The 21,633-nt window shown below is 41.5% G+C and overlaps 1 protein-coding gene across 2 annotated transcripts in view; it reads left to right on the top strand.

Moving 5' to 3' along the window:
- ESRP1 (epithelial splicing regulatory protein 1) overlaps positions 1 to 14,201 on the top strand; it is an 80,877-nt gene extending 66,676 nt beyond the window's left edge. For both annotated transcript variants that reach the window (XM_075582706.1, XM_075582707.1), the window contains exons 14-16: positions 7,725 to 7,878; positions 12,428 to 12,540; positions 13,124 to 14,201. In XM_075582706.1, coding sequence (XP_075438821.1) covers positions 7,725 to 7,878; positions 12,428 to 12,505 — 232 coding nt within the window. In that variant the 3' untranslated portion in view covers positions 12,506 to 12,540; positions 13,124 to 14,201. The remainder of the gene's footprint in view (positions 1 to 7,724; positions 7,879 to 12,427; positions 12,541 to 13,123) is intronic.
- Positions 14,202 to 21,633: the final 7,432 nt, after the last annotated feature.

Here is a 21,633-nt window from a genome sequence, read left to right as displayed (position 1 = left end):
GTTTCCAGTCTATCCAAGTCCTTCTGGAGAGAAATTACATCTCACATCTCATCATGCTTTAATTTTACTACCTTACATATTTTAGGGTCATCAACAAAGATGGAGACTTTGCTCTCTATACCAACCTCAGAGTCCGTAATAAGCTAAAAAGCAGTGGCCCGAGTACTGAACCGCGAAGTACTCCACTTTTGCCCAACCTGAAAAGGTTCTATTTATGACACCTCTTTGTTGTCAATCCTTCAACCAGTTTTCAATTCAGGTGCAAATATTTTCAACCAAACCAATTTATTTTATGTTGCATTGCACTATATCAAAAAACTTTTCAAATCTAAGTAGACCACATCAGCTGCATTGTCTTGGTATAAATTCCTACTTGCAATCTTTAAAGTAACTAATGACGTTAGTTTGGCATTACCCATAATCCATGTCAATTTATAACTAATCATTTTGTTATCCAAAAGGTATTCATGAATATTGTACCTTAATAAACCTTCAAATTGCTTCCCCATTATTGATGTCAGGTATACAGGTCTCTAATTCCCCGGTTGGGATCTAGTTCCCTTTTTAAATATAAGTACCACATCTGCTTTACCCAATCTTGTAATTCAGAGTCTGTGGAACTGGAGACCTTGACTATTGGATATACATGTCTGGCTAGGTGCGTGCCATTGGGCCCTGGTGCTTTGTTTACCTAGATTTGATCATGCTTCCTTTGCACTTTTTCTGGTGTTAACCAATGTTAGTTAATGTTGAGGTTGTGACTTTCTGTTGCTGTAATATTTGTTGCTACTTGGTATATACAGAGGCAAATAATACGTTTAATGCCCCTGCTGTTTCCTTATCCCCAATAATTTGGCTTCCCATTTCACACGAAAGAGGCCTTTATTATATTATCTAATCTTTTTGTTATTAATGAACTTGAACTGTTTTTAGGGTTAACATTAATTTCCATTGCAATTTTGTGTTAATCTGATGGCTCTGTTTGCTGTAATTGTGATATGGTGCCTCTGTCCTTTCTTACTTCACTCTAACTGCCGGTCTCTTCTTCTCCATTTCTTACCTGACCTGTTTATATAGCCACATGGGTTTGGATTTGTGTGTATCAAAAATTAAACCGTACCAGTGAGGTGGATCCGTGGTAATGACTGAAAAAAAAAAAAAAAACGTTACTTAGATTCTCCAAAGAGCAGAGAAACCTGCAGGTAACTCAGTAACTAAAAGGCCCTACCTTGAGGAACGTGAAGGAGGCCGTACCACTACCCCGAAATTGTATATTTAAATTCATAGGCATGGAACAGCAATAAGTAGTTAATGGCTGAGCGAGTGGCAGTAAATCTGTTGAGGTAAGGGCTGCTGTAATGAGCAGAAATCCTTTGGCCTGCCAAACGGGTGCCCTGGAGTAAAAATAGTTGTGTGCAAGGTCAGGCTTTCTTTCTTCTCTCTGCGGCCTCATAATGCAGGTTGCAAGAATGTCACTTATGTGGGAGAGGGTTTGTTTGCTGCATATTTTGCTTCCTCGTTAGGAGTGGTTCGGGGGTAAAGAATTTGGTCTTGTATAGGAGACTCGGTTGCAGATCCTTCTGAGTTTGGGCAAAACACTGATTTGCCATAGCTAGAAATGTTGAGATTATAAACCGTATGGGACAGGATACTGCGTGCCTGGTAATTGTACAGTATACAGTTGGGCTATATAAATTATTATTTAGCCACCTTTGATGGTGGCTAAATAATTGTCAGGATTAAGGACAACTTGGTTCACCTTCACCTTCCATAGTGCTGCCTGTTGTGTATATACTCTAGCCCTAGCATTAATCTGTCACTATCCATCTCCTCAGAATATGATCAAATTCCATATACGTGTGTGTGTGTGTGTGTGTGTGTGTGTGTGTGTGTGTGTATATGTGTGTGTATATGTGTGTGTGTGTATATGTGTGTGTGTATGTGTGTGTGTGTGTGTGTGTGTGTGTGTGTGTGTGTATACACACACACACACACACACACACACACACACACACACACACACACACACACACACACACATATATATATATATATATATACACACACATATATACACACATATATACACACACATATATACACACACATATATATACACACACAAAACAGTAGGCATTCCAATAGATTCTATAGCCTGAATGGGCAAATGCGCTCTTCATAGGAGCCATATATAATAAAACATTACCCAAGACCGTAGTTCAGTGTTGATCAAGAAACAGCACTAACTGTTTTAGGCAATGTATTATTTTATGTGTGTGCGGGTATATATAGTGTGTAAATTATTTTGCGTGTGTCTTCATAATTGCTATACGTGAATACTCATACACAAGCATCATAGTTTCAGTAAGTTGCCTAGAATGGGAAAATAATATCCAAGATAAAGTATCTGTAATTTAGATCATTTTAAGCACTGCATTCTTTCCCTTAAAGCAGCAATAAATCTGTTGTTTTTTGTTTTTGTTTTTATTCCTTTTAAGTTAGGTTTGGAGTTTTTATGCCAAAAACGATGTTTGTTAATTGGATAATTATGGCTTCTCCACCTGAGGCTCTAGTGATGCATTTTTGGCATTTGATGACAGAACATGAGAGCTTTTTAACATAGAAATCAAGTCGGAGGGCAAAAACATTTAAAAAAAACTTCAGATTGTTCACATGAAAATACCTTTTCTCCCAAATGAATAACCTGCCTCAGAATTTTGTTTTCCCAATTAAATTTGTGATGACAATATCAAGGAAAAGTCCCATGTAGCGGGTCCACACAACACAAGAGGGTAAACGCCATTTAACAACTTATCCATGTGTGACGGTGGGGGTAGCTGGCCTTGCAAATAAAGGTCCAAACCCGGCTGTCTGCCCCTAGGAACCATGGGTAATGGGCCAAGAGGGTTAGCTCTTGGGCCCAGTATAATAATACACTGTGTTTCCATGTGAACATGTTCCCATATACGGTCCCCTGCAGGGTTATGGGCTAGGGATACCATGTGTGGTTATGATTCCCCATAGAAGATAGCTGCAGGAAAGGGACTTTGAGAGCGGGAGGTGAAGGGTGGATGTTGGGGAACACATAGTTAGCCCCATGTGTATTTGGGCAGCACTCCACTGCCCCAGAATGTATTACCAGTATTTGTTGTGATTTTCCCTTTCTGGGCATGCATTTAACCAGGGATTTTGGGTGCATGAGTTTTATGGGGGATTTTGCAGGGAAACTGTTGTCAGAATGTGCATACAGGGTCGGGGACCAAACTTACCGGTTCTCCGGTAAATGTATCTACAAATCATGCCTGATTGTCAGATACATGTGTGCACATTGGCCCCATCAATATCTCCCCTTAAAAACGTAACCGTGACTCACCACTAGGGTACCCTGCTTCAGCACAGCCCGGGAAGGAAAGTGAGCCATGGTGAAATGTGTTCCAGTATACTTGGAAAGGGGGGTTCCTGGTTTAGGGGGTACCCCAGGTACCGGTATGGCTCCCCGCAAACAGTGTAGGCTTTGTGGGTACCCATCTGTACATAAGAACGGGCTGGGCTATGGAACCTGACCTGTTTAGGGGCTTTGGGGATTCCATGTGACGTAGAGACATGAGATTTTGGGAGTGTAACCTTTAGGTGGGCTATTTGGGTGAAAATGTATTTGTTTTGTTCGCAGGAGTTTGGGGGCCGAGTTACTGGTGGTCCCCTGATTCTCCCCGGTGTGCAAGCACTATATGTGGGTACGCAGGGTGAATTACATTGGGGCTGCACAGTGTCCCCCAGACTTATGGTTTTCGAGCCCAGGTTTTCCAAACTAATTTCCCACACATATATAAGGATCACCAAGGTTTACACTTTATTAAAGTATGGTTTATAGTGTGTTATACAGTATGTATAAATATCTATGCAGTCAGCCTGAGCATTTGCATAACTGCCAGGATGTCCGCATAGACATCTGAGCTCAAAGGAGAACCAGGATTCCAGAGGTGTCGGGCCATTTGGTTTAGCAGGGAGGGGCAGAGGAACAGGCCCAAAAGCCATCTTTGTTCTCTGAGACACTGTGGAGCCTGCCCAGCAGGTAGCCATGAGTGGGCTGGGGGGAAGGTGTGGCTTGGCACGCTCCTTCCTCTGACATCACCAGCCAGATGAGCCCTGCTCTGATTGGCTGGTGGAAAAAGTTCCCACGCTCTGAGTGATGGGAAATCCTTGTCCATGTTAAACATAGGACACAGAAGTCTATGAAAGGGGCTGCCCGAATCAGAGCCCTCTCTCTGTCTTCACACTTGCAGGTAATCTTGGGACTGGTCCGGTGAAGCGCCGGTAGGGGTTCGCAGGGGCTTTGCTTGCCCTAGGCATTGACAAAAATATAAATGTGTTAAAAGACCTGGTTTACCGTGACACCATGTAATTGGCTCCTGACAAAGAATCAATGATCCAGTAACTGTTTTACTTATTGGTTAAGTACAGAAACATAAATGGCTGATTATGCTGCATTTTTGAGTAATAGGAAGTTTTGGTGGCTGAATGAGAAATGTAATTTCTATTAATGGTGCTGCCTATATACCAAGGGAAGCCAACTCCAGTCCTCAAGAGCTACCAACAGGTCAGGTTTTCAGGATTCATCAGATGTGGCTCAGTCATGAAAATCCGACCTGTTGGTGGCTCTTGAGGACTGGAGTTGGTTACCCCTGCTATATACGTTGTGCTGTACCTAATAGAATGATACAAATGCAATTGTCACGCTCCATATAGAGCAGAAAATCTAGGTTTTGTTGTTGGTCACTGATGCACAGATAATGACGTAATATAATTGACCCCAGGCCCTGCTAAGCTGACACTGGGCTCCCACATTAGACATATGCCTCTTGCACGTGACCATGTTGTTGTATTACTGATCAGAGTCGAGAAACCGGGATTGGTAATTTTTGTTTTGTACTGTAAATGCAAAATAAGCTATTTAAATTGGCCATGAAAAACACCTGGTGTTGGGGCTATAAGAAGTTGGTATTCGGGACTTTTTAGTATTTAGTATTATGCCATTCTGCTTTGAGAGAGGCCAATTGTGGCCGAAACGTCAGTCAATTTGTTGGCAATAAATTTATCTTGAAAATTCCGTGGAGCCCTGTTTCTTATACTTTCCATTGTAAGCTGGATCATCCCAGAGAATCCTGAACCGGGAGCACCGGTAGTTGTATCTTTTTTATTATTATTATTATTATTATTATTATTATTATTATTATTGTCATGTGGTGTGCAGCTTTTCCCCTTTAGTAGCTATTTATCTATATATTTTGTATTACTGATCACAGTCGAGAAACCGGGATTGGTAAATTTTTTTTGCTTTGTACTGTAAATGCAAAATAAGCTATTTGAATTGGCCATGAAAAAAATAATCTGTGTCCATAAATAACTAAATGAATGTCTGTCATTCTGAAATCTTTTGATTTGCTGAAATACCTTACATTTTGTTGCTATGAGCCCCCTTAATTCATTTTATTCTGAAAAGTAAAGAGCCCAACATGTTTAATTGCCTTTAAAGAAAATAGAAAAAAAAAATTAGCTTGTAGAATAATCTAACTGGAGGATCTGCAACGTGGGAACCTCCTTCAAGAAGTGATCGTTAATTAGTGTAAACTAAAGTAAGCCCTCCCAGCACTCTAACTGCTCCGAATCGACCGCAATTCCAAGAAAACGAAGAATAACGTTTTTTTTTACTGAATTGCTGTGTAAACTTAAATTACACAAAGGGACCAAGTCCTCAAGTATACAATACAATGTAAACGCAGTCACACAGCAGTATTGTGAGTGAAACGATATCACACGACAGTAGGATAAACGAGGTTGGCACCCATAATGAATTTAAAGTTTGATGAGAGGAGCTGGGTAAAACAGACCAATGGAGCAACATTTCGGGCTGTTTTACACCCTTTCTGAAGCGTAAAACAGGCCGACGATTGGGCACTCTGATGTCACTGGCACTAAAAGGGGTAAAGCCGCAGGCCACGCTGATCACCGTCATTTATTTGAATTTGTTTTCCTTGTGATCTCTCCTTTGTCCTCTCCCACTCCGTTTATATATTACAAATCAGATGCTCTGCTCGGGTAGATAAGCATTGGAAATATTATCGTTTCCAGGAGATTAAAAGGGAGCTCTCCCCAAAGTCCAGTACCGTCTAGCTTGAGGTTACCAAGCCGGATTGGCTCAGGGGGGCAAGATATTATCGTGATGTGCGTTCAATTTATATAGGCTTCTGGGTGGAATTGCTGCTTTAAAATGGTTAGGATGCACGATACTGTTTTATTTATTTCTTTTTTTACACATTATTTTCACTGCTTTTCCATTGCTGTCCCTGATTTGTATGGCAGTTTGGTAATACCAACACAACACATCAAAGAAGTAAATCTTTCCAATTAAGGATACTATTTATTGCACGGCTCCCAGGACTTCAAAGTAACAACAAGAGTTCTAAAATCTTCGCAGACCTTCCGATGTATCAGACATCATCACATCCGTTGGAACGCACAACTGAAAACATCGCCACCTTGCACAGGACCTCCTTAATGCATGCAATCCTTATTCTGTGTATTAGCCCACGTTAACGGGGGGGGGGGGGGAGGAGGGAGAGCAATGATGCCTGCAACATCGGTATCTTCACATGCAAATAATGTTGTTTTTGATTTTGTCCTTGCTGGCGATTGGGAAATACCCTGTTTGCTGTTACCATGCCTCCACATGCCTGGGTAATTGTGCTTCTTTGTCCTTGGAGTTTCTTGTTGCATAAGAGGATTACATGAAGCTTTACTAGATGCAAGGTGACTTGTATTTTATAACTTCGCCGTGTTTTAGTAGCTCCCTTAGTCCAGGAGAAATACAGCATTTTGTGTAGGCTGCATTACGCTCTTTGTAAATATGGAGTCATACAGTATTTAAGATTATTTTTTTTCCAGGATGAATTGCTTCTGTATATTGTATGTACATATTTTCCACTATGCAGAAGGTGACTGGGATTACTGCAAAGGGTGGTCATCCTGATGGTAACCATGTCAAATGCCCTAAAGCAGGGGTTCTCAGCTGCAGTCCTCAAGACCTCTCCCCCCCCCCCCCCCATACCCCCCAACAGGCCAGGTTTTCAGGATATCCCAGCTTCAGCACAGATGGCTCAATCCGTGGCTCAGTCTTTGACTTTGAGGGATATCCTGAAAATCTGACCTGTTGGGTGAGGGGGAGGGGGGGGGGGTCTTGAGGACTGGAGTTTAGAACCCCTATCCTAAAGAGAATGAAACTGCAATCATTTTTGTTACACACAGTTTTGGGGCACGTAATGGGAAAAAAATGGAGGCGCAAAGGTTAACATCACACATCCACATTCTAAAGCAGTGACACTGGTGGCTGATCTCTCTGGTGAGGCATAATGTATTTTGCAGGATTTCTGATATCTCTGGAGCAGCCAGTAATATTCTGCAGCGCAACAGCCGCCATGTTCTTGCAGCGTAAAACTAGCTAATGGTGTTGGCATCGTAGCTGCTCTAACAATGTTTTTCATGTGTTTGCATCCACCGTTTTGAGCACCTTTTTGATCTTGCCGTGCCCACCAGGGTTTATATGCAAAAGACAAAGCGTGCTCGCAGTGTGCCAGCCAAGCCGTTTATCCTTCCTTTATATTATTAGCAGTGGCAGTACGCGTGTTTTACCTGCTGTTTTATTTTTTGTCTTGCTCTTTCTTGTCTAGCTCCCCAGGTGCTCCCAGTAGCCTGGGGTACTTCCCGACAACAGCCAATGCCAACAGTATGCTTCCTAACAGCGGAGGCACCGTGGTGCGGATGCAGGGACTGGCGTACAATAGCGGCGTAAAAGAGATTCTGAACTTCTTTCAGGGTTATCAGGTATGTCACTAATGTATGCAAAGGAAGGGACATGCACTTTGTGTAGATTGAAATATGCATTTGTGACAGCGATAGGTTACAAATGGTGCAACAAACTCGCATAAAGCCACAGTTCCCACCAAAAGGGATCTTTTTTTTTTTTTTACCGTTATCTCAGTGGGGGTCCCCCGAAGCTCGTCCATGGTCCCCTGCTGTCAGGGGAACCCCCTGGTTTCCCCAGATATTTTGACACAAGAAATTAGAGATATGGCCACAGGGGTGACCAATAGAAAACCGTGATATTTTTGCCTGATGTCACAACGTTTCTATTGGCTGCCATGCTGAGCACTGACCAAAGTTTTGTGCCCATCTGGCACATACTCTACCTGGTGCTGGAACACCCAATTCCATAAAGGATACAGAAAAAAAATAAAAGCCCAAGGGGAATGTTCTAGTAGCTCCGAAGTTGTCCGTGCCAAAGCGCACGTTTTGACACGTTCAGAAGTCGTGGTATGAAATGTGTGAAAAAAACAGTATTCTCTACTGCAAATCGCATATTCTAAACTGCGGCGGAGGAGGGACTTTGTAGTGTTTCCAGTTGCATATATGTCCCCTCCAACCTTCCTCCAAATAAATTGGGGAGAGATGCCAGTGCAGAATAAGGAACATTAGCATAGGCCACACATCCTAAAATAGATCCTAAAATATGTTTAAAAACAATCCGTTTAAATACCCTTGTGATGAAGGGGGTACCAGTATCAGCACCAACAGTATTATAACCAACAGCCCTGTCATCCAGGGCAGCAGCTCTAGCATTAAACTAAACCAGATGCTGGGAAACTGCACCGTAACATATCTCTCCAGTGTCTCAGGTGTGCTGATGTGTTTGCACAAGGAACAGTGAACTGGCAACCAGAAAGTGGGGGTGGCCTGCTTCTAAAGCAACAATACTACTTTACCCCATTTATTCTTTCTTTTTTTAATATGTAAACAATGTATAATTATACTTTCTTACCTAAACTAGCAATAGTTTGGTGCTCCTGTTACAATTCTGTAAAAATCCTGATTGTGTGCCTAACATAATGGCCACCCTTTTCATTTTAAATAACATTTTCAGTCAGCGTAACTCAGCAGCTACAATGTATCTGTATATTACGAAGGTAACATTATCTATTGTTACAGTTTACATCTTAAACTGCTGGGAACATTGGCAACAAATTTATCATGAACAGCAAAGTGCTGCAAAAATCTTGCACTGCTGGGGAGGTGTTCTAAAGCCTGCTATAGAAATCAAAGGTGCTTTAAAACTCATTATAAATGACATTGAGTTGAATAAAAAAAAAAACACTATCTAATACCACAGAACTTTTTATTTAAAAAATATATATATAAGATTTCAGATGTTTTGCTGCTTTAAAGGAAGCTAGAGCTGTGACAACCGCATATCCCAGTATCTGGGTTAGTTCAAAGCTGGAGCTGCTGCCCTGACTGGCAGTGTTGTGGGTTCTAATCCTGTTAGGTCTGACCCTTAGGTACACCCTTCATCCCTGGGGCCCTTAGACTGATTGGTCTTAAGGCTATATTTTAGGATATGTGACTCATGTAAATATACTTTGTATAGACATTAGCATATCTCCCAGGGTACCTCAGGTATGTTCCTTTTTCACCACAGGCATCTCTCCTTAATTTATTTGGAGGGAGGTTTGAGGGGACACATATACAACTGAAGATACTACAAAGTTAGGACGTTCTCCGCCTTCGCCACCACCATGCAAAAGCCCCATTTCAGGCCCTGGAGGGTTATCACAATTCCTAACTTCATCTGCTTTTTAGGTAGTGAGAAAAAAATGCCAGTTGTTTAGATGCGATTTACTCTTTTGCCGTTTTCGGAGCTACTAGAATACAGCGAGTTTGCAAAAAGTACGATTCTTTGTCATTCCGCCCGGATTTGCATTGCCAGACTGAAAACGCTTCTTAAAAAGCCTTTTTTTTGCATGGTTTAGACATGCGAAAAGGGCTTACAGAAAAGCAAAACACGCAAATTCTCTTCTAGAGTGCACTTTAGATGCTTTAAGTCACATTTCAAAGCTACTAGAATAGGCCACTACATGTGAAATGTTGCTTTAAACTTGGTATTTATAATGTGTTTTTCATATGAATTCTTTTTTTGGTGCAGAATTGCAATACTGTACAGTACATATTTGAATTGACTGATGAATACATTGCTTATTCCCCACCGTGTAGCAATAAAATAGTTATTCTGTAGGAAAGCTTCTGCTTCTATATCATTAGGAGGTGAATCATTTGTGCAGAACGATCGGCACTGATAAGGTTCCTCTCTATTGGTTGCAGACCATCACTAGCGTTTTCAAAAAGGCTTTCCTATCCACATAGCCAAAATATTGCCTTGATCTGGAACAGTAGACCCCTGTTATGTTCCCGTTCCTTTCTCTTGGTGGATTAGGTTTTCACTAGTTTTTGTTTCCTATTTTTTTACACTATTATGTTGCCACCATAATTGGGCCCCATACCAAGTTAGAGCATTTATGGGAGCCCCATACCAGGGAGCATTGAGGGCTCTGCTAGAATAAACAGGTCAGGTGTTCTGACTTTTTTGAGCAACTTTTGTTTTTTTTTGATGAAAGTGTCCGGTCATTCAACCAATCTGTGGTACCATTCAAATGGTTAAGTTTCACAATACAGTACAATGCATTTATTTTACCAAGGAGGAGTTGGCTTGCCACATTCTAACAGCAGGTGGGGGAGGGGAAAGGGGGGCTTAGAATGTAGTAGAGATCTGGGTCTAATTACCTATAATCCACGTGACTAGTCCTTAAAATGTGCCATTGTTTCCCTCTGCTTGAGCTACCCCCATTGCAATAGCGTTTTTGATCAAAGATTTCTTTCAATATGTAATGTGCTCCCAACTTTCTATACATAAAAACATATCATTTGATGGCAAATAGAAAGCACTTGGCCCACCTAGTCTGCCTATTTTCCTCTCTTGTAAAACCTCAGGACCTATTTGGTCCCGGTCTTTCTTTCGTATTGCTTGGTCTCTAGCCCAAGCATTTGTAAATCCCTGTATTGTATTACCATGTGCCCCCTCTGTTGGTAGACAGTATTCCACACATCCACCACCAGGAAGATGCACTTCCTCTGCCTGCCACCCTCCAATTAACCTTCTAACTGCACTAATTGTAGTCACTTTCCTTTGCTCTGTTTGCTACCACTTTTTTTTTTCTCCCAATCTTCTCTATTTTCTGCTGTGGGCTTTTGCACCCATCCTCACCTCTTCTATCCCTTCCTCATTCCTGATTTGTCCTTTCTGTCAAGATGCCAGAATGGTTATTATGCTCTGCAACCCCCCCTCAAATTTTTTTTAATTTTTTTATTTATTTATAAAAATATTTTACCAGGAAGTAATACATTGAGAGTTACCTCTCGTTTTCAACTATATCCTGGGCACACAGTTAAGACAAATAATACATGGTTACAAATACAGTTACATAAATGAACAGGAATCTCCCAAGTATGCTCGCCATACAATCCACAATACATGTGCTGGCCCCTCCGTCTGGCATCAAGGAGTGCATGAAAATTGTGCATCGGACTAGAGATGGGCGACTCCATCCAAAATCCGTTTCCCGGATTTTCGCTTATGTTACCCCCCAAAAATCTGTTTTGCGGTGTAAAAATCTGCAAACGGATTTGGGCGGTTTCAATCCGTGCAGATTCATAAAAATCCACTATTGGATACAACCCGTGGAAGGATTTATAGAATCCAGTTCGCGGATTCAGTAATCCGTTGGCGGATTCTTAAGAATCTGTCAACTGCTTGCTGAATCCGCAGATTTGATTCTACAGTGGCGGCCCGCTTTAGTCTAATGCGGCCGCGGCCGCCACCGCGGGTAATTTAAAACCGCGTGCAGACGCGGCTGTTTTGTTTTTTTTCCCCGCGCGTCACTGGTGAGCCAGTCACGCGCCGGTCACGCGTGCCAGGGCATCCCGAAGCCACCGGCATCCCGAAGATGGAGGTGATGGAGGTTGAAGGTGGGGTACGGCCCAGTGACGCGTTGGGTACTTACTGTCCCTGCGACTGGGATCGGGAGAAGCAGAGGCGGAGCAGCCAGGAGGTCGCGCGGAGGAAGGGAAGATGCAGCTGGCGCGCGGCCAAGTTCGGCGCCAGCCGAAACAAGCCCCAGTACGGACCGGGTAAAAGTTAGAAGTAAGCTGGCCGCAGCAGTACAAATCCATCCACGGGTTGCGGAATCCAGGGAGTGTATTGGTAATACTAATAAAAAATCCGCAACATGCAAACTTCCCTTTTTGAGATTGATCCGCTGAAATCTGCGAACCAAAGGAACCGGCCGATGCGCTACAGATCCAAATTCACAAAAAACATTCCCATGGTCGCTACATCCAAAAAGTACCACTGCATATGTTTCTTTTTTAAACTGTCCGCACTGCAGGGCAGCAATATATTGCACTGCGCACCTCCCCACGCGCACCTTACTGTTCTGCTTCACGCAAGCCATTCTCATTTCCTCTGTTTCCTCTTGCATCTTAGTATCAACCTGACGAGGGACTCCTGCAAGTAAATGACCAGGCCCGGCTTACCCACCCAAAAGAATGGGTGTGTATTTAAAGGTACCACCGGTAACCGTGCTTGTGAAAAGAAAGGTAAGAAAAATACCTTGTTCTGCACAGCTACATATATTTCATTTTCAAGGGAAAGCATTCAGTTCGTTCCTCCCACAACCCCCCCCCCCCCTTTAATTTCCCAATATATCCAGATGTAGGAACAAAACCCTAACTGCAGTCAAAATGCCTGCAAATACCAGTGGATTATACAATGAAAATGTTCTTCGTTAGTGGTTCAAGCAACTCAAAATGGTATTGAAATATTTAGTGTGAGAGAGGTTAAAATAGAGCTCTCCCCAAAGCCCAGTGCAGTTTAATGGTTACCATGGTACATTTACAAGCTAGAGATTAAGAAAGTAATGATTTTTGACACTGCAACAAAAAACAAAAAAAACATGGGAAAAATAAGTGCAGAACTTGCTCATGGATACTCATGATCCTAACATTATATGAAATGCATGAAACTCTTATTGGCTTCTGGGACGGTTGCTGAAATAAATCCTACATACATACTTGCCAATGAAGCCAACAGATGTTTTGTAGTTGGGAATAGGGTACAAAGATGTCTGCTGGTATTCTCACCTGCAGTATTTTATTTAGATTTTTTCTTCCCCCACATCAGGTTCTTCCTGACTCTGATTCTATGTGGATAATGATGCCTTGCCAAACAGGGATACTCCAGTCCCACCTCCATATCGACAATCAACCAAGCAAGCTGTGCAGGAGAAGGATCGGCGGAACCCCGGAAACCATTGTGCCCTTCTAAAGCTTCTGGAATCAGAACACTAATGGGAAACTGCTAGAATCACGGAGTCACTTTGCCATGTCTTCCAATGTGTATTGTGGATTAACCCCTAGTTGTGATCAAAATACATTGCGTCACATGGTTTAATAATCTCTTGTAGGGGAAACTCAAATTACTTGTTTTCTATTGGAAAATGAAGTGGTTAATTGTGTCCCACGTTCAAGAGGTGTTGTTTTTTTTGTTTTGTTTTACCTTTATAAGAGTGAAAGATACATACTGTAGCAGTAGTTTCAGTCTAATTACAAAATAATAATAATAATAATAATCAGCACATAGTTGCTGTTTTGGAATTCTCCTCGTTAGTCCCGATCACTGCTGGAGAAATGTTTTGATTAAACAGCAGCTAATAAAACCTTTCAACTGGGGGGTTTCATATATTCTAAAGCCAAACCGTTGTTTTAGCAGGTTTGTTTGATAAGTCCGTTTTTGGTATGCTTTCTCTCACCCTTTTGCAGGCATAAAAATAATTTTACAGTAGGTTTTTATAAAAAAAAAAAAAAAAAAAATCTTCCAAGTCCTCCTTGTTTCTTTAAGTTTTTTGAAAAAAAAAATGTTCAAAAATAATCCATGAATTGGAAATGTAAAGCAATTCTACCTGTGAGCCTTACACGGTTTGTCTTACACGGTTGATATGCTGTCTTTCCCGATGTACCTGAAGTGTGTTTGTTACATTATCTTTATGTATAAATATATGTAGATATTTTGAAGATGTCTTCACTTGATCAGTGAACGTTATATGTTAAGAACTACTATCTAGTGATGGAGTCATGTTTGTTTTGATTATTGGCTTTGCTTTCAATAGTGATATTAATCTAGGCCGTTCCATAGAAACAAGTGTCAAGCTAAGATGCTGGCAAGTTTTTTTTTATTATATATATATATATATATATATATATATATATATATATATATATATATATATATATATATATTTCACACCCAAAAACCCCACTAATTTTTGTGCTATTATGGTTAAAAAAAGAGTGTAAATCAAAGATAATTGGTCGTCCGTATATCCGCTTCTCAATGTGCTTGATTTCGGAAGAGCACACTCCTTGGTCAAACTTTCAAATGGTTTGTGCTTTATTTATGCTACTAGAACTTAAAGGAAGGACACTTGTCTTAAATCATTTTTTTTAATTGCAATTATTTAAGTGCCATTCAGAAACATCACACTTTAAACACTGACAATAAAGTTCTTTTTTTTTTTTTTTTTTACATTTTTTACAAAACTTTCAAAATGTTACACAGTAAGAATGTATTTGTCTGTTCTAAAAAAAAATCCTATCCCCTTTGTGTGCTTACATTTTTGTAGAAAAAAGGATATGTTCTGTGAAGCTGATATATTGCAATAATTGGATCCTTGGTGTCTACCAGCGTCAATTCTGAAAAGTGCACTCACTGAGCTCTCCATTTTCACTGAGCGGTGATTTAATCATCTGTAATCTGTTGAGCTAACAAACTGCCATGTTCTTATTCATGGTAAGTCAGTACGCTTATCGAATGCACTTGCTTTGTTTTTAACCTGTTTGCAGCCTTACCACATTTGACTGTTGATGCCCTGGGTACCTCATTCCTATAATCAGAAGCCATTCAATTGGTTCCAGGGTAACATTGGGAGAAGGCGACGTGTAAGTGAGTCGCTGATCCATAATTGAATGCGCCCTTTGTTCCCACTTGTGCTTTCTCTGTGCATGCCACAATGATGGACATGGTCAATTGGATGCCCTTTGGAATGTAATAAAGCAGGAAGGGATTCCTGGGTGTATACATTACAGAACCACAATTGACTATTAACATATTTGTGTCCTGTTGCTGTAAATCACACCATTGCTTTAACATACTTCTTGTGAACAAGATCCTTTATGTTTGTTTACTAGGCAGCTTTGTTATGGTCAATCTATGACTTCTATTAATGCCATAGATATTTGTTGCACACACAAAGTCTGCATTAAGTTTCTGCAAATAAATTGTTTACAAATACTTGCAATGAAATGCTTTTCCTGCGCTTGATATTCTGATGGAACCGTACACGTCATTGCAGATTGTACTGAAGATAAGTAAATAGAAATATATATTATATGATTCTTTTTTGTTGTATTTTTCTCATTTAATTTGCGTAATATGAAAGTATTCATGTTTTTAACCACTTTCCACCTTCAGCACAATAGTTCTAGTTGTGGGTGGAGAAGTTGACCTCTGGCCCCCATTCACTGTGCTGTAACGTCTACTTGCCGGAAGCTTCTTTGACCGGCAAATTGAGTTGAGTCATTGGGGCCTATTCTAGTTGTTCAGACGCTGTCATTGCCAAACCGCACAGTTTGGTATGTGCAGAAGTCACGGAATGAAATGTGAGGGAAAAACCTATTCTATTTTGCAAATCGCATGGTTTTAAATATGTCTATAAAAAGTGAGAAACCGATGGTTTGTACCCAGCTTGTACTTGCTTTTGAAGTGGAATCCCCAGTCTGACATATGGGTTCTGCGCTCTCTCAGCCAAACCCATATTTCAGGCTCTGGATGGAACTCGCAATAAAAGACGAGTTTTTATAAGAGGTTTTGATAACGGAGCTACGAGAATTCCAGTTGTCATAAAAAAATGCAGGTTGGAGGATTTTTGGGCAAACCGATTGGATTGTTAGAACCGGAGTGAAACCGCTTTTTCCGCACTAATTGGACATGCGAGAACGGCTTACAGAATAGCAAAGTGTGCCAATCCGATCGGAAAGGGCTCTTTAGACACAGATTGACGCAACTCGCAGTTACGAGAATAGGCCCCCGTGTATCTCGCCTACCAAAATAGGGATTGTGAGTTGTAAGCAGGACGTCGTGGTTCCTTCCTGTCTTATGTAAAAGAAAAGTCTTCCCCTTAATTCTCAAAAGGAATCCTAGCTACAGAGTTTCTCCTTCATACAAGCCATGCTAGGGCCATATTTACTATTGAGTGCTACCATATTAAGACCCCTTTCAGCATGGCTTATTATGGCCTTTTTCTGCCTATTCAAGTAAATGGTCTGTAACGTGTCTTCTGACACAGCAGATGTCCTATTGACTAACACCTCTTAGTAAATATGACTCTATGGCTTGTTCACTTGAGTACGGTCGTAAGGCTGAGTCCCCGGTAGTCACGGCGTTGCGCGCTACAGCGTGCGCACCACAAACCACAGCACAGCCCTCAATGAGGCAAGCCACAGTGGCAGTGTGTATGGGCGCGCAAAGCGCTGTGAAACGTACGGTGGCAGGGAAGACAAGAATGTTGTCTTCCCGTGCCGCGACACGGTCACATGGCGGCGCGCAGCCAATGGCAGTGCAGATATTCCCCGTCATGGCCGTGCCCCCCGTCATGGCCCCACCCCCCCTGACCTCCCTACACACCGCCGATCGTAGCTGTAGTCGCTGCACGCGCCACCAGGCACGTGTGCAGCCGGGAGGACCATGGCTGCAGCCTAAGGCGTCTTGCAGCATGGGAGGTGCCTTATGGAGGAGCATTACTTAATGTTTGGAGCAACAAAACCGAGCCGGCTACGGAGTTTGCATGTGGAAAGCTTTGGAAGGTGACGTAATACAGCGTCTCAGCAGAACGCACATTAGCAGTACAGCTTAATCTTGCACATCTAAAGAGAACCTGTGCAAAAAAACAAGCAAATATTGAGACAAAAAATAATTTATGATCAGGCAGTTTTATGCTTCTCAAATTAAATAGAAATCATCTATTTGCTGCTTTTAATGTGATCACTTTGTGTAATGTAATTAGAATCAGTTATTCTGTGCTTAATTTAGGTTAGCATGTTATTAATGTTTGTTTTTTTTTTGTTTTTTGTATGATTTATAGAGACAATAAAGGGGATGTTCCTTGCATTCAGTCTTCAGTGGAAATCCCTAAAGTTTATTTTTCTGACATACATAGTTTCTTCTTCCATAAGGTATCTCAGTTAAATAATAAATACATTAATAAACAGGTTACTTTACAAAAGCAAAGAGTGGAGGTAGAAAATAGCACTATTCACACAGCACTAGGGGGGGCAAATTCATCAGGCGCCGACACAGGTTAGCTCACAAGATCCAGCGTCAACTCCACGACTTGAATGGGAGCCAATGCCAGATCGGGGGCGCTAATCTGTTTGGTGTTTCATGAATCTGCCCCTCAGCCGAATCAGAACATTTTGTGCCTTTGTTTCTTTTATACCATGGCTTGAATTATTTCTTTGTGTTAAGACCTGCAGACGCAAAATGTGTTCTTTTGATGCCAATAATACTGAGCTTTGTAAGCTGCAATGAAATAATGTAACGTACTGTAGGACAGATGTTTGTTAATGTATCTATCATTTTTTTTTTAAATGTAATGTTTGCTTAAAAAAAACCCAATATAAAATGTAAGTGTAATAAAGAGAAAAGAAAAAAAGATCTCGTAGTGACTGAAAAGCTTTGTTTTGTAAAGAAGATAATGTATTGAAATGGAATGAGGTGCTTCAAAAGTGCAGTAAAGGACCAATTGCATTTACATGGATTGCGTACGTCAGGTTGAAAGAAAAGATATGGCTCGAACAACACGCTGGGAAGCCAGTCTCCCCTTACTCAGAAACATGACATCCAGATCCCTCCATGTGCCATGCTCACCTGGCCATTCCACCAAAATCCCAATTAAATACTGACATCAGTGTGGATGTTAAATGGCCACTGCATTTACTAACCTTACATCACCTGCCAGCTAACATTAACATAATCAAACCGTTTCAACATACCGTTCAAACAAACCACTTTCATGCCAACCACTGACAACTAGGGGCACGTTTCCCCAGGCATCCAAAGGTTTGCGCAAGGCTACCAGCATTGCTACTACCTTGCCATGCCCCAACTGGGGACGAACCAGATAAAACTCCAAACCAACTTCAGCTGGCAAGCAAAATCCCCTTTCAAGCCTAAAATGGACTTCCCACCAAGAGCCAACACTCTGTCAATACAACCCTGTAGACCTACATTGAAAATATCCAGCCCTATATCTGTCACATAGACTCTATCCTTCCTCAATAAATCCTTATCACCTTCCAACTTCTTGTGCTTGACAATGACAAACTTGGCTTGACAAACAATGCCAATTTTCCTAAGAAATTTGGACACCGGCACATTGAACTTTTTCCTACTCTGTTCAATTGCCGTCCATCTCCTAGCATTCTTCCAGAATATTCTTCGAACCATACCAAACTATTATCACTAACAGGGCCAACATCATTGACAAATCTTATTTTATGGTGTTAATTACTGTAACTCCGCTGATTTTAACTGGCCCATATATTTTCCTCTGCATGTATTACCACCCAACCGAGTCTCTTGTTACCCTCCATCTCCATCACTTCAGGCCACAGATGGATCCAGATTAAACCCACGTCATTTTACCCTGATTTGATCCCAGCCCCAGTTTTCTACAAACAGTCTTCCTTCTGCCCGCCTGACTGCCAAAAATACATACCAGTGCCTGACAATCAGGAACCACTGGAGCTGGGTTCTCTGCATGAAATGACATTAACCAATCAGATCGGAACAGACATAACCCTTATAGCGCCTAGATTCCCAATGTACGATTTTCATTACCTCCTCCATGCCCAGCCGGGCAGCCTCAATCTGAAAAGAATGTGTACCAAAATCTTTAGCACACCCCCAATTTTGACAAACGCATGTTAAATACCCTATTAAACTGGTATCTTCTTAACCATCCCTGTGTACCAACAAAGACCCTTCCCCCATAGGCCTAATCTTCAGAAACAACTTCAACAATGCCAACGGGCAGTGTGCTCCATCTATCCTAAAGAGATACCCATTACCCCTTACCATCAACATCAGTCTCCGATCTCCAGATTAAAAACCACACTTTTTCTACTGAAAAACTCACATCCCTCATTTGAATTCCCCCTACCTTCCTTTTGCTCATGGATACCAACGTGCTAATCCTCAAAGCTTTAAAGAATGCAAAAGCGAAAGCAGCCCGGAACAAAGCCACTTCAAAATCTGAATAACAAACTTATCCAAGCAAATTCCACAAACTTTCCAATAAACTGAACGTCACCGGCCTTTGCTTATCCTGACATACTGACCCTTCTTCAACTCCTCTAACATTTTTCTGATCTAAAATGCCTTTATCTTTCCAACCCACCATCTTCATATAGAAAGCTCTCCCCATTAACTTCCTATCTACCACACAACCGGTTACCCTTTTTCCCCCCCTGTAACTGACAAGTAAATTAACAAGACACTTACTGTACATGCGAGGCGTCGTAGTGTAAACCTGCTACCTGCCGAGCTAACGTTAACCAATTTCCCAAGCTTTCCTGTAAGATGACATTGTACTGGATCTAATGAGTCCTTCACCAGGCTCACCACTCCAGGTTCCTGTAGTGCTGTTCGATACAACCTCCGAAACTCTGACTACTGAAAATGAGAACGCATCAGCAATGGAGTTCTTCCCACCCAGCACATGTCGAGCCCTGAAACAGATATTCCAAACATTAGAATACCAAAAGCCTAATAACCAGGAGAGAGCTTGCTGACAGCCTTAATCACTCGCATCCATGTTATCTCACCAGAAGAACACCTTCCTATCCTTAAAACTCCCCCCCCCCCCCCAAGTTTCTACTGCCACTATTATTGGAACACCAAAATTCCTCATAAAACCCGACTCTGTGGCTGTGCAGCAACAAACCAATCTCCTGTAAAGAAGGCACCAAAGCCTGATGAATCTGCCGCATCTGTAAACAAGTCCAGTTCTGTATTCAACATTTCATCCTTTTTGCCAACAAGATCTGCCATTGTCATTCTGCAAAAAGGACTGCGAAACACCCAAAATCTGCCTTCAAGGACTTTGTCATTCTAATAAAATGTTGTGGATTCTTTTCCACTTTTGTAGTTAGACAAACGCCTACAGAAGAATCACTAGTTCTCCTACCTTGATGCATTTTTCTTAAGGCAACCTAGAAACCATTTCCCTCATATACATTTCTGTACCCATAAAGAACAATACTGTACTAGGCCCTTGGGTCTTCTCCATTGATAACTCCGCTTCAATAGGCTTACCCAAGTCAGCTTCCACATCCGCAGGGTTTTGGTCCCTCAAGACCTCGAGGATGCTATTCGCAGAATAGCAAGTTCACCTGTCCTGCTCATCTACTTCACTGAGCCTCGCTTTGATGTCTCCGGCAAAAACCTTGCAGATACACCGACTAAGTGAAAAAAACTAACAATAGCGCTCTAACACACCCTAAATGTGACAATATACAATTCAACCACATATGTATAAATAATAAAGCAATGTGATAATAATAACAATCAAGTGATCTAAAGAAAAAATTAAGAAACTTAGAAACAAACTGCAACCCTTGATAAAGACTGTTCCACTCGTCTTGCACCAGGTGATCCTCCAACAAATCAGGGGAGCTCGTCTCGTAGTTATGAAATAAAGAAACACTACATAGTGTAATACTGTTGTGAATAAATTTGTGCAAACAAAGCTCAAAAATGACTACTCACAATAAAGCAGTCAAATTCAGGCAGTCATCCAACTTAAGGGGTGGATGTTCCCTGTGTATACAGCAGCCACCAGCCCCCAACCTCCAAGGAGAAAAAAAGAAGAAAAGAGACCATATAGTGCAGATGGTATTTAGTATTAAAAGGGATTTAAAAAAATGCAGGCTTACACTTCATATGATCGAGGTAGGCAGTGTGATATTATAGGTAGTGGGTGCTGATCTGGTCGCGATCCTTTTGAGTTCCTCACTATCCTCTGCTCCACCGCAATACTCTCGCATCCACACAAAGGGAGTGCCTGGCGTGGACGCAAGAGTATTGCGGTGCAGCAGAGGATAGTGAGGAACTCAAAAGGATCGTGACCAGATGAGCACCGACTACCTATAATATCATACTGCCTACCTCGATCATATGAAGTGTAAGCCTGCATTTTTTTTAATCCCTTTTAATACTAAATACCATCTGCACTATATGGTCTCTTTTCTTCTTTTTTTCTCCTTGGAGGTTGGGGGCTGGTGGCTGCTGTATACACAGGGAACATCCACCCCTTAAGTTGGATGATTGCCTGAATTTGACTGCTTTATTGTGAGTAGTAATTTTTGAGCTTTGTTTGCACAAATTTATTCACAACAGTATTACACTATGTAGTGTTTCTTTATTTCATAACTACGAGACGAGCTCCCCTGATTTGTTGGAGATACACCGACTAACCAAAGTCAGGATGAACTACCAATAGACTCCTGATAGACTGGGGAACTGAGATTGGCATGGATTTACATAGACACCGGCCTGCATCTGAAACTGTTATGGAG

This window comes from Ascaphus truei, chromosome 2 (genome assembly GCF_040206685.1).
Source record: "Ascaphus truei isolate aAscTru1 chromosome 2, aAscTru1.hap1, whole genome shotgun sequence".
Taxonomy (NCBI): Eukaryota; Metazoa; Chordata; class Amphibia; order Anura; family Ascaphidae; genus Ascaphus; species Ascaphus truei.
The sequence above is the reverse complement of the archived record's forward strand: the minus strand, read 5'-3'. Positions and strand labels throughout refer to the sequence as shown.